The sequence below is a fragment of the Prionailurus bengalensis genome, chromosome D1 (genome assembly GCF_016509475.1).
Source record: "Prionailurus bengalensis isolate Pbe53 chromosome D1, Fcat_Pben_1.1_paternal_pri, whole genome shotgun sequence".
NCBI lineage: Eukaryota > Metazoa > Chordata > Mammalia > Carnivora > Felidae > Prionailurus > Prionailurus bengalensis.
In genome coordinates, this window is record NC_057346.1 from 57,586,071 (window position 1) to 57,598,355 (window position 12,285).

The following is a 12,285-nucleotide window of genomic DNA, read 5'->3' on the forward strand; positions in this document are numbered from 1 at the left end:
CAATGTGTGAAATAACCTTGTTTATTCGATGCTTTAATACTTGCTTATTTAAGACTGTAAATCAGGCAACTCCACCCAGGACAGACTTTTTTCCCCATACACTGTGCACCACTGTATCAGGCGCCTAGAGCAGGGCCTACAGAACACAAGCAGACCCTAAATACTGGTTGTTGAAATAAATGAATGGAAGAAACACACCTGACGCTGGGTCTTGGGCTCACAATCTCTCTAGAGCTAGAGGAGCGGCAGCCGGGGAGGGGCCCCGAGTCCCCGCCCCTCCTGGCACGCCCCCCCTTCCCCGGCCGCCGGCCTAGACAGGGGGCGGGACCTCGCAGAAGAAGCTGCTGACGCGATGTTGCAGCCCTTGGTACGGCTGGTGCGGCTAAATCGGCTGCCCTACGCCGAGCTGCTGGCCCTGCAGGAGCGCTGGTTGCGACGGCTGCAGGCCGAACCAGGCAGTGAGGCCCTGTCGGCGGCTGAGGCGGGCGCGCTCCTGCTCTGCGAGCCCGCGGGGCCCGTATACACATCTGGGCTGCGCGGCGGCCTGACGCCGGAGGAAACTGCGCGGCTGCGGGCCTTGGGCGCCGAGGTACGCGCCACAGGCCGCGGTGGCCTGGCCACTTTCCATGGGCCGGGCCAGCTGCTCTGCCACTCGGTGCTAGATCTGCGACGCCTGGGCCTGCGCCTGCGCACCCACGTGGCTGCGCTGGAGTCGTGCGCGGTGCGCGTGTGCGAGCTCCAGGGCTTGCGTGGAGCCCGCGCGCGGCCCCCACCCTACACCGGCGTCTGGCTGGGGGAGCGCAAAGTCTGCGCGATCGGTTAGTGCTATGGGCTAGGGCGGGGCTGGGGGCGGGGCTTGGCAGAACTGGGCCAATGGAGGTGAGGGCAAGCGCGGGCTGGGAGGAAGTGGATCTGGCGCGGGCTTTAATAAATCAAAATTGCCCGCTGCGTTTGAGTTTTTAAGCCTTCTCACGGATCTCATTTTCGCAGCTCTCAGGAGGGCCTTCAATGGTCATTTCCAATATTCATCTTTTTGAGAAGTGAATTGCCATGTTACTTCCAATGAATCACAATGTCTGGACAATAATGAAGCTTAGTAGTTTTCAAAGTTTTTTTTTAAACAACTTAATCTGTTAAAAGACATTTTCTGGAATTTCCATAATTGCAGCAGCTGTGGAGCCACACACTCCTCTCCAGCTTTGTCCCCCTCCCCGATCTGTGCACAACCCCTTGAATGCTCAAAAACAAAGCTGGAAAACCAGTGATCCAGTCCAGTTCCTTCATGTGTACCGAGGGGGATCTTGAAGCCCAGGGAGGAAAGGTATCTACTCTGAGACCCTTTGGCTTGTCTTGCAGGAGTCCGCTGTGGAAGGCACATCACGTCCCACGGCCTGGCTCTGAACTGTTGTACAGACCTCGTGTGGTTTGAGCACATCGTCCCCTGCGGGCTGGTTGGGACAGGCGTCACCTCTCTGAGTGAGGAACTCCAAAGGCACGTCAGTGTGGATGAAGTAATACCATCTTTCCTTGAGGCCTTTAGGGAGACCTACAAATGCACATTTATCTCAGAGGACAGCCCCAACTAAAGGATGTTAATGTTATCACAGCTGGGAGGTTGTGCTTGAAAAGCACCAAGCCTGACTTGGAGTCACTGAAACCCAGATTCTACACCTGGCCCTGTCATTCACTCACCATGAGACTATGAACAAATTATGAGCCCTTAGCATTGTTTCCATATGTGTCCTGGTTTATTTATATCTTCTCATCTACCTCAGATATAGTAGATTTGAAAACATTCTGAAAAGCAACACATGCTATATAAATGTAAGACATTAGCACTGGTATTGACACCATTTTCTCAGCTTAGAGAAACTCAGACGTAATCAGTTCTCAAATATTTATTGCTTCCTAAATACTGTATTTAATTGGACAGTTCTGAGATCCAGTTCCTTTGACTTTATAGGAATCATACCTCTGGATAGCCCAGGTGAAGGTAATGTGGTGGGATGCTTTTTCATTCTCAAGAGATCTAGGTGCTTTCTGCAATGGAAGGAAAAAAGGGAAGGGATCTTTTTTTTTTTTTTTTTAATTTTTTTTTCAACGTTTTTATTTATTTTTGGGACAGAGAGAGACAGAGCATGAACGGGGGAGGGGCAGAGAGAGAGGGAGACACAGAATCGGAAACAGGCTCCAGGCTCCAAGCCATCAGCCCAGAGCCTGACGTGGGGCTCGAACTCACGGACCGCAAGATCGTGACCTGGCTGAAGTCGGACGCTTAACCGACTGCGCCACCCAGGCGCCCTAGGGAAGGGATCTTTAAGGAACAAAATGAGATTTTGCCTTCCTGGGTTGGATTCTCCAAGCCCAATAGCCATTTTTAGTTAGGTAACCTGAGCTAGACCAGAGCCAGGGAAAAGACCAGAGGAATATCTTACGTTATACAAATGTCAAAGGTAGAAGTAAGTTTTCCTTAAGTGAGATACCTCAATTTATAAAGCTGTGTAATTATTCATTGCTATGCAACAAATCACCCCAAAATATAATGGCTTAAAACAATAAACATTGTCTCATATATATTCTGTGGGTCAGGAATTTGGGAGAGGCTTAGCTGGGTGGTTCTGGGTGGAGATCTCTTATGAGGTATAGTCAAGATAACAGCTGGGGCAGCCATCATCTGAAGGCTTGACTGGGATTGGAGGATCACTTTCAAAGATGGTTCACTCTGATTCGTTGGTACTGGTTGTTGACAGGGGGCCTGGGTTCTTCACCATGTGAGCCGCTCCATAGAGCTGCTTTTTCTCCTGGAGCAAGTGATGCCTGAAAGCGACAAGGTGGAAGCCAAAATGTCTTATGACCCAGTCTTGGAAGTTACAGAGTCATTTCTACAGTCTTCTAATACGGGAACCCTACTCAGTGTAGAAGGGACTGCACAGGGTGATGGGAAGTAAAGATCTTTAGGACTACCTTAGAGACTGGCTACCACAGGCAGTTAGGGTGGAAAGATCCTTGAATGAGAAGACAGGTGACCCAGGTTGCAGTCCCAGCTTTTTGAGCAAGTCGTTTACCCTTTCTGCACTTCAGTTTGCCCTACACAAGCACTGTTCAATAGAAATACAATGTGAGCCACATTGTAATTTTATGTTTTCTAGTAGCCACATTAAAAAGGAAAAATAAACAGGTGACATTAATAATACTTTAATTAACCTAATAGACCCCAGATATTGTCAGTATAAAAGTGTTTTACATTCCTTTTCTCCATACTATATCCAGATATTCAGTGTGTATTTTCCGCTTTATAGCACATCTCATTTTGGCGTCATCACACTTCGGCTCTTCAGTAGTCACATGTGGCTAGAGGCTACCACACGGTAAAGTTCAGCTTTAGGTAATATGGTATCTAAAGTCCTTTTTTGAGCTTCCAGTATCCTGTGGCCCCACTGCCTTGGAGAAGAAAGAGGAGTTCTCCCACTTCTGGGGCACACAGTTTATATCAGTTATTGAAGCTGGAAGAGAATTTGGAGGTATGTTCCTGTCTCCTCATTGTACAGAGATGAAACCAAGACTTTGGAAAAAACTTGCTCAAGACCACGCAGTAAGTTAATCACAAAGCTAGGACTGGGTCCCAGATATAACCCCATTTCTCATGCTCTTTTCCTGCTCTGCATACTGACTTAGAGCTCAGGATAATATGCTTTCCGTCATGGACACTTGGTCAGTATTTGTGGATTGCTAGTTTGTCCACCCGTCATTAACCTATATTCTTTCTAGGCCTTTTATTTCCCTCCATGGAGCCAACAGTACTGTTGTAGGAATGTGGGAGGTGAGTAGTAGTTGATAATTACTTTGTAGTATTACTGCCAAGAAGGAAAACAATTATTCCCGGGAAAAGTGGAGTTAGGTTCTCATGATTGGAAGGCTGTGCATAGTGTTGCTCCCCATCTAGTACTCGACTCCCCTCTCTAGCAACCCTAGCAACTGACCATAAAGCCTGATCTTGAATACCTCCAGAGACTGGTAAAGAAACATTCACTCCATTTATTTTTGATACCAGGTACTGTGTTAGCCCTCTTAAGTACATTCTCTAATTTAGCAACTGGATCACTGGGAATCGTTCTGCATGGTGTAGTGACTGAGTTACCTGGCCTTCCTGAGCCTCTGTTTCATTAGGCTCAAGGCTTGGCACAGAATATACAGCGGGAAATGTATAGTAGTTATTAATGTTCACCAAATATTTCAGGCAGGGGGCACCTGGGTGACTCAGTTGAGCGCCCAACTTCAGCTCAGGTCATGATCTCACAGCTTGTGAGTTTGAGCCCTGCATTGGGCTCTGTGCTGACAGCTCAGAGCCTGGAGCCTGCTTCAGATTCTGTGTCTCCCTCTCTGTCTCCCCCTAACCCACTCGCATTCTGTCTCTGTCTCTCTCAAAAATAAAATAAACATTAAACATTTTTTTTAAAAAACATTTCAGGCAGGATGGTACTTTGTGGCTCCCTTGTGGTTGGGTGGGGCCAAGTAACTTGTTCTGATCAATGAGTTATGAATGGAGGGGACATGCCACTTCTGAGCTGGAGCATTGAATTGCTGGTGTCAGACCCCTTGGGGTTTCTCTTTCCCTCTGGAACGGTGACCAACAACATTCAGGATAGCGGCTGCTTCCGGAGGGACTGCAATGAGCAGAGGCCCCTGCTGCTGCTGGACAGGTGGTATAGTTAAGCCACTGAAATGCAGGCGTTGTTCATTACCACAGCATAATCTAGCCTATTCTGACTGATACAATACGTATATAGTAATTAGGAGTCTTGTATTTGCAAATGTAGAAACCCCACTCAAGTTCACTTATGCAAAAATAAATAGATAGATAGATAGATAGATGAATGAAGAAAGAAAGAAAGAAAGAAAGAAAGAAAGAAAGAAAGAAAGAAAGAAAGAAAAAAGAAAGAGTGACAATGGAGGCATTATTGGAAAAGGTACTGGGGAGGGCCTCATAAAATGCAAGGGTAGGTCTGCCACTGGGCTCAAGAACAGAACTGGAGCATGTAGCCCTTTAGGAGCCCAGACAGTCTTTTCTCTCCTATTCCCTGCCAGGCTTTTTGGTGTCTGCTTCATTCTATCTGGCTTCAGTCCAGCTTTCTCTGTTTCCCAGGCTGCATGGTGGAAGATGGCTGCTGCTGCTGCTGTCATCCATTAATATTGGAGTAGTCAAGGAAAACCCCCAGGTTTCTGGCTTGAGCAACAAGGTGGATGCTAGAGGTATTGCTGGGATGGGAAACACTGGGTGGGAACCAAGTTTGGAGAGGAAGAAAGATAACTCATTCAGTTTTAGATAAATCAAGTTTGAAACACTTTTGGGAGATGCAAGTGGAGAGGACCAAGAGGCAGTGGATTTGTGGATCTGGAGCATGGGTGTGATGAGTTATGTTTTAGGTCTGGAGACAGAAGAGGAGGGCAGAAGACTGACAAATGTGAGGCATGGGCGAGGAGGGGCAGGCAAGGAGGCACAAAGGCAGTAGGCAGAGAAATAGTTGGGGGCCCAGAATGAAACAACAGGTAATCTCATTCACTCCTCTGGCAGCAGAGCAGTCTAGGTAGGATTATTTTTTATTTTTTATTTTTATTTTTTTAAATTTTTGTTAACGTTTTATTTATTTTTGAGACAGGGAGAGACAGAGCATGAACAGGGGAGGGTCAGAGAGAGGGAGACACAGAATCTGAAACAGGCTCCAGGCTCTGAGCTGTCAGCACAGAGCCCGACGCGGGGCTCAAACTCACGGACCGTGAGATCATGACCTGAGCTGAAGTCGGCCGCTTAACCGACTGAGCCACCCAGGCGCGCTCCTAGGTAGGATTATTTTAAGGGTGAGAAAACCAAGGCTCAGCAAGGCTAAGTGACTTGTTTGAGGCTATGCAGTTAGTAAGAAGCAGAGTCAGTCCCCGGCTCCCAGGCTGGGTCTCTCCACTCTTCCACAGTAGCCTCTGAAGAGTAAGCATGCCAGGCATCCTGGAAGAGCCAAGCCTTCAAGAACAGGTGGGCTGTGGGTCAGCAGAGCCAAGAGGATGCAGAGCAAAAGGTCAGAGTAGGATTGAGGCCAGGCCTGTGGGATCAGGTCAAGCCACTGCTGTGGGTTCCTGGCTCTTCTTCCTGCCTGGACAGAGCCCACCTCCGGTTTCCCACAGGGGCCCTTCCTCCAGGAAGGAAGCTGAGCGTACGAAGAAGGATATTTAGCACCTCCAGAAGGCCTCTTCTTGTTTGTGCAGAATCTTTTCCCCATAAAGAGATTGTTCAGGGTCTGGTAAATGAGTGTTAAACATAAGGTTGTGACCAGCTGCTGTGTCTGGTTCAACATCTTGTTCCTCCAGTGAGGCTGGCAAGAAACCAAATCAAACCAGCTCTTGGCACTGTGACCCAGTACACCTTACTTCTTGGGGAAAGCCTCTCTCTGAAAGCCCTATGGAAATCAGATCTTTGCAATCTCAGTCTGATTTTCCTTTTTGCCAAATTACAATTTGCCATACATATAACCCTACTGTATTGTAACACCTATAAAATTGAAAAAGAAAACAATACTTGCACTCCCACCTGACACCACATCCCGTCCATTTGCGTGTCTCTAGTACTTTATCATGAACAGACATTTTATGTACTTGTATTTTATGTACTTGTAATTTATGTACTTGTAATTATGTGGGTACAATTATGTACCAAATGTAACCAAACATTACATACATTTTCCCACATTGCTACATAATCTTTATAGTTATATTTTTGAATGTCTTAATTTTGTTTTCATTTTGCTTAAAACTTAGAATTTAATGTTTTTTAAAATATAGGTAATGCATGCACATGGGATAAAATTAAAAAGGTACAAAATGGTAGCACTGAAATTTAAGTCTTGCTCTTATTCTTTTCCCCTGTAAACTCAGTTTCTTTTCTGGAGGCCCAAATGGTGGTAAATTCTTTTTTATATACTTCAGAGATATTTTATGCATCTGTAAGTGTGCATGATTATATATATACATTCTTTTTCATATAGTAACATACTATAGACACAGTATTGCACTTTGCAGACTGTTTCAGATCAATATATAAAGAGCAACCTCATTTTTAAAAGTGACTACAGAGTATTCCACTCAGTGGATTTCCTATGACTTATTTAGCTAGGATCCTATTGAGGACATTTAGGTTATTGCTAATCTTTTGCTTTTATAAACAAGGCTGCAGTGAAAATCCTTATAAAAGTGTGTGTGTGTGTGTGTGTGTGCACGTGCACGCATGCGTGCCTGTCCTTCTGTCTGTGTGTATGTGTTACATCACACATGGTGAGTACATGGGTTGCATTTTTAGAAGTGATTTTCTGAATCAAAGGATATGTGTGTTTTTATTTTAATAGATATTGTCATATTGCCTTCCATAAAAGTTATACCAATTTATACTCCAATAATGTACAAGGGAGATGCCTGAATTTTAAATATTCCAGCATTTTAGGGGCACCTGAGTGGCTCAGTCAGTTAAGCCTCCGACTCTTGACAGCGGCTCAGGTTGTGTTATCGCCGTGGTGAGATGAAGTCCTGCATCAGGCTCTGTGCTATCAAATTCTCTTTCTCTCTCTCTCTCTTTGCCCCTCCCCCACTTGCACTGTCTCTCTCTCAAAATAAATAAATAAGTTGAAGGTTAAATGTTCTAGCATCTTAGGTTTTTTCTCATTTTTGAAATTTTTTTGGTATAAAATCTTTTTAGCATACAACAATGAACCCCCACATACCCATCATGCCCCTAAAGCAGTCATCAACTCATGGCCAGTCTTAGTTTGTCTAAACTAGTACCTACTTCCTGCTTTCTCCCTGGATTATTGTGAAGCAAATCATAGATACCATATTATTTCACCCATAAATATTTCAGTATGTATTCCCCAAAGATAAGGACTCAAAAAAAAAAAAAAAAACCAAACACAGAAAACAAACAAAAAAAAAACAACCCACAATAGCATTATTACACAGGAAAAATACTTCAGTATCAACAAATATTCGATTAATACTCAGATTTCCCCAATTGTTTGCTTTTTTTTTTTTTTACACTTGGTTTGTTCAAATCAGGATTCAAACAAGGTCTGCACACTGCATTTGTCATGTCTCATAAGTGTCTCTTTAGTCTCTCTTCACCTATAGATTACTCCCACAACTTAAAAAAAAAAATCTTTTTCTCCTGTGTTTCCTGAAGATTGAAAGGTGAAACCAGACATTTGATCTGATTCAGGTATAGTTTCTTTTGGTCAAGTTGGCTTCATGGGTGGTGGAGTGTTCTTAAGGCACACAGTATGTTTTTCCTTTTTTTGTAATGATCATTCCCTAGATCCATTAATTTGTTAGGAGTTTATAAAATGTAATACTCTGATTCTGTCATGCCTTCACTTACTAGCTGGAGTATGGTTATAGAACTCAACAAGACCAGTGGCATTAGTGTTGTTATTGACATTTTATTAGTTTTTTAGTTCTTGTCATATTCACTAACAGTCTGTATTGAATACAAAATTATATATAAAAGATTTACTTTTTTTTAACGTTTTATTTATTTTTGAGACAGGGAGAGATAGAGCATGAACAGGGGAGGGTCAGAGAGAGGGAGACACAGAATCTGAAACAGGCTCCAGGCTCTGAGCTGTCAGCACAGAGCCCGACGCGGGGCTCGAGCTCACGGACCTCGAGATCATGACCTGAGCTGAAGTCGGCCGCTTAACTGGCTGAGCCACCCAGGTGCCCCTAAAAGATTTACTTTTATGGTTGCATTAGTTTTTACCGAGTTTAAATCTGAACATATTTAGATTGCCAACACTGACTGCCTCAATAATTTTGGGGGGATCCATACATTATTCAAATTCAGGAGACACAGGTATAAGACTAAAGTGTTAATGTTTTTTGCAGTTTACCTAAATTGTGAGGTTTTCTAATCCAGAGACTGTTTGTTCGTGTTTGTACCCGAGTACCTGGCATGTAAAAGGAAGCAGGTTTAATGTCTATGTTACTGTGAAGAATTTCCTACAGCCTCCACATTTGGTTCTTTTGTTGATGGATATGGATATCAGGTCTGTGAAGCAGTCACAGTGGCCATGCTCACAGCTTCCAGCTCTTTCAGATATGGAGCAGGCAGCTTCCATTCCTGAGTGATTCTGATTGTGAGAAAGTTAGTCGTCACTCTAAACTGAAACTTACCTCTGACACTGTCATAATTCTACCCCCTGCAAGGCCTCCTCTGAGAGTCCTTTCCTGGCCTCATTCTACATCCCCCTCAAAAGGCAGTAACCACAGCGTGTTATAGTTACTTGTTTCCATGTCTGACTGTGAGCTCTCCAGGCAGGGACTGTAGCTGCATCCTCTGTGGCCTCCTGGGGACCTGCCCAGGGCCTCAGGCAGCAGAGGTGCCCAGAAATGGCCTGTTGAGTCAGCAAATGAATTCTATCCCGGGAATGGTCTCTTCTTCATGTTTTCTTTCCTGATTCTTCTGTTCTTCACAGAACATGGCTTCCAGACTCCACACCCCTGCCCTTATCTCAATAGGCTTTAATTGGCTAATGTGCCTTTAATCTGTGTTGCTTGGAATTGAAGATAACATGGCTGGTATGGTCTGGCCAGTGTGAGGTCTGTCAGCCTGTGCTGGGCCTTGAGGAGGATGGATCCGACTTGGTTCCTGTCTTCAGGGAGCTCATAGCTTTGTGGAGGAGACACACCTGTAAAAACAATTCACAATAAACTGTCACAAGTACCATGAGAGAAGTTTGCACAGGGTACTGTGGAAACATAAAAGAAGTGACAGATTTTAAAAGGGAGGAGGGGGGCAGAAAAGGCTCAAGGTGACATTGAATTAGAATTCTAGGTTCTAAGTAAGAAAAAACCCAGCTCAAACTAGCTCAAATGAAAAGAGTATCTTAGAACTCAAAACTAAACAAGTCTGGGGCTAGCTTCAGGCACAGATTGATCCAGGAGGAGGTAGCATGTAAGGGGGGAGTTAGCCAGCCCCCGGAGGAAGGTGCTCCAGGCAGAGAGACTAGCACAGCAAAGGCCTGGAGAGGATAGAGAGCAGGTGGGTATTTGAGGAAATGCAGGTTGTCTTCCTGCCTCTTTCTAGGGTGAACAGCCTGTGTTCACAGCCTCCCCCATATTCCTTCATTCTCCTACTCCCTCCCTCCGCCCCCTGCGTGTAGAGCAGGATAAAGAGGAATGGGGCAGGCTCCCACCCATCAGACTGCTGCCACTGCCTGTACTCTCTCCCACTTGCCCTTCTAGGTGCTCACCACCCTTCTCCACTACCACAGGCCTCCTTGCTCTGGAGCTCCCATCTGCATTAGAGCAAAGGGAGACAGTGGTAGATGACCATAAGGAAGGGAGGGAGTAGGGGCAGAGAAGGATATTTATTTCCTCAGCTCTCTCCCTGCTGGGTCAGCATGGGTTGGGTACAGCCTCTACCAAAAGCCACAGCTCCAGCCTGCTGCCCTCTGCGGTTTCCTGTAACCCCTTCCTCCCCTGCTCTCTGAGCCTAGCCACTGTGTCTCTCTCTCCACCCTGGCTAGCCAGGGAGGTGGCACCATTGCTTGCTGGTTTCCTGAACCTTCCTCATACTCTCTTCAAATTACCCAGTTTCAGGGAGCCGTCTGTTTCCTACCAGAATGCTGACACCCAGCTCTCACCTGTAGCCAGAGGTGGGCTGGGGGCACGCTGGGCCCTGTGAAGTACTGGGTTACTGTGAGGGGATAGCATTACTCAGGTCAACTCCATTCCACCACAGACACCTCTCTCCAGCCTGACCCACAGGGATCCAAGGCTGTGCTAAGCATTTTACACGCTTTATGTCAACTTCACAGCAAATAACAAACCCACAAAGTTGAATTACTGACTGTTTTACAAAGAGGAAAGCGGCTCAGCTGAAGGTTTGCCCAAGTTCACAGTTAGTTAGAGGCAGTCCATAGTTTGAAGTCAAGTCTGGACTCCAAAGGCCTGCACTCCTATGACCCCCCACTCCGCTTTCCTCATAGGTCAAGGGAAAGAACCAAATGAGACAGTTGGTGCTTTTGAGATGCTGAAAAGCCAACACACCTGGTTGGCCTGAGAACTGTGCTATGTCGCATCCCTCCCAAGAAGGCCAGGCTGAGTTTTTGATGGAGCACTGGAAGGTCAGAGCTGGCAGGGGACCCAGAGATCAGACAACCTCATCCCCTCCTATGCCCAGGAGGAAACAACCCCAAAAAGGACAAGTGGTTCCTCTTAGGTCCCACATTCCTGCAGGAACCAGAATTCGAATCCAGACTGTCTGCAGACATCCCGTAAACATATCAGCAAGAAGGATGTAGCATTCCCCTCAGAGAAGAGTTCAGAAAAGAGAAAAACAGTGGAGATTAGGATGGGGGGTGGGGAGGAGCTGATTTCTGGACTATAGGATTTCAGATTTGGGGAATGCAAGGCATGTCAGAGCCCATCTAGAAAATTTCCCCGATCCCCCGTTCATGCTCTGTCTCTCTCTGTCCCAAAAATAAATAAACGTTGAAAAAAAAATTAAAAAAAAAAAAGGGGGGCGCCTGGGTGGAGCAGTCGGTTAAGCATCCGACTTCAGCCAGGTCACGATCTCGCGGTCAGTGAGTTCGAGCCCTGCGTCAGGTTCTGGGCTGATGGCTCAGAGCCTGGAGCCTGTTTCGGATTCTGTGTCTCCCTCTCTCTCTGCCACTCCCCCGTTCATGCTCTGTCTCTCTCTGTCCCAAAAATAAATAAACGTTGAAAAAAAAATTTTTTAAAAAGAAAATTTCCCCGATAGCAACTCTGAAAAGGAAACCCTGCTTGCACACCTCTCCAGTGATGGGAAGCGTATTCTGGCCAGAGGCAGCCTGTTTCTTGTTCCCAGTGAGCGGAGATCTGGGTCCTGTGACTCCCCCATCCCTAAGCACAGTTCTGGCTCTTCTCTCTGGGACCCATAGAACATGTCCGCTCCCTCTGCCCCAGATGTGTGAGCTGTGCTCACAGCACACTTAATCCCCTCTTCTCACTTTTGCATGGCTGTGAATCTCTGGGTGTCCTCCTCCCTCCTCCCTGTCTGCTCACTTAAATGTCCATTTACCCTACTTCCCCTAATAACACCCATATCTTCCTTAGGAATTGTACTCCCACCGACTTTATGTTTATGTGTTATTTTTTATTAAGGTGTAATTGGCATAGAACATCATGGTTTCAGGTGTACAAATAATGATTTGCTCTTCATATGCATTGCAACTTGATCACCACTCTAAGTCTAGTTAACACCTTACATAG

The 12,285-nt window shown here is 45.8% G+C and overlaps 1 protein-coding gene across 2 annotated transcripts; it reads left to right on the plus strand.

Annotated features, from left to right (window-relative positions):
* The first annotated feature begins 327 nt into the window (after positions 1-327).
* On the plus strand, positions 328-1,731 carry LIPT2 (lipoyl(octanoyl) transferase 2). Of its 2 annotated transcripts, none has more exons than XM_043580255.1 (2): positions 328-818; positions 1,357-1,731. In XM_043580255.1, exons 1-2 carry the CDS (start codon positions 353-355, stop codon positions 1,584-1,586), a joined length of 696 nt encoding a protein of 231 aa, XP_043436190.1. In that variant the 5' UTR covers positions 328-352; the 3' UTR covers positions 1,587-1,731. The 2 variants fall into 2 exon arrangements, with proteins under 2 accessions (XP_043436190.1, XP_043436191.1); XM_043580256.1 differs by having other exon boundaries at positions 328-589; positions 1,357-1,492.
* Positions 1,732-12,285: the final 10,554 nt, after the last annotated feature.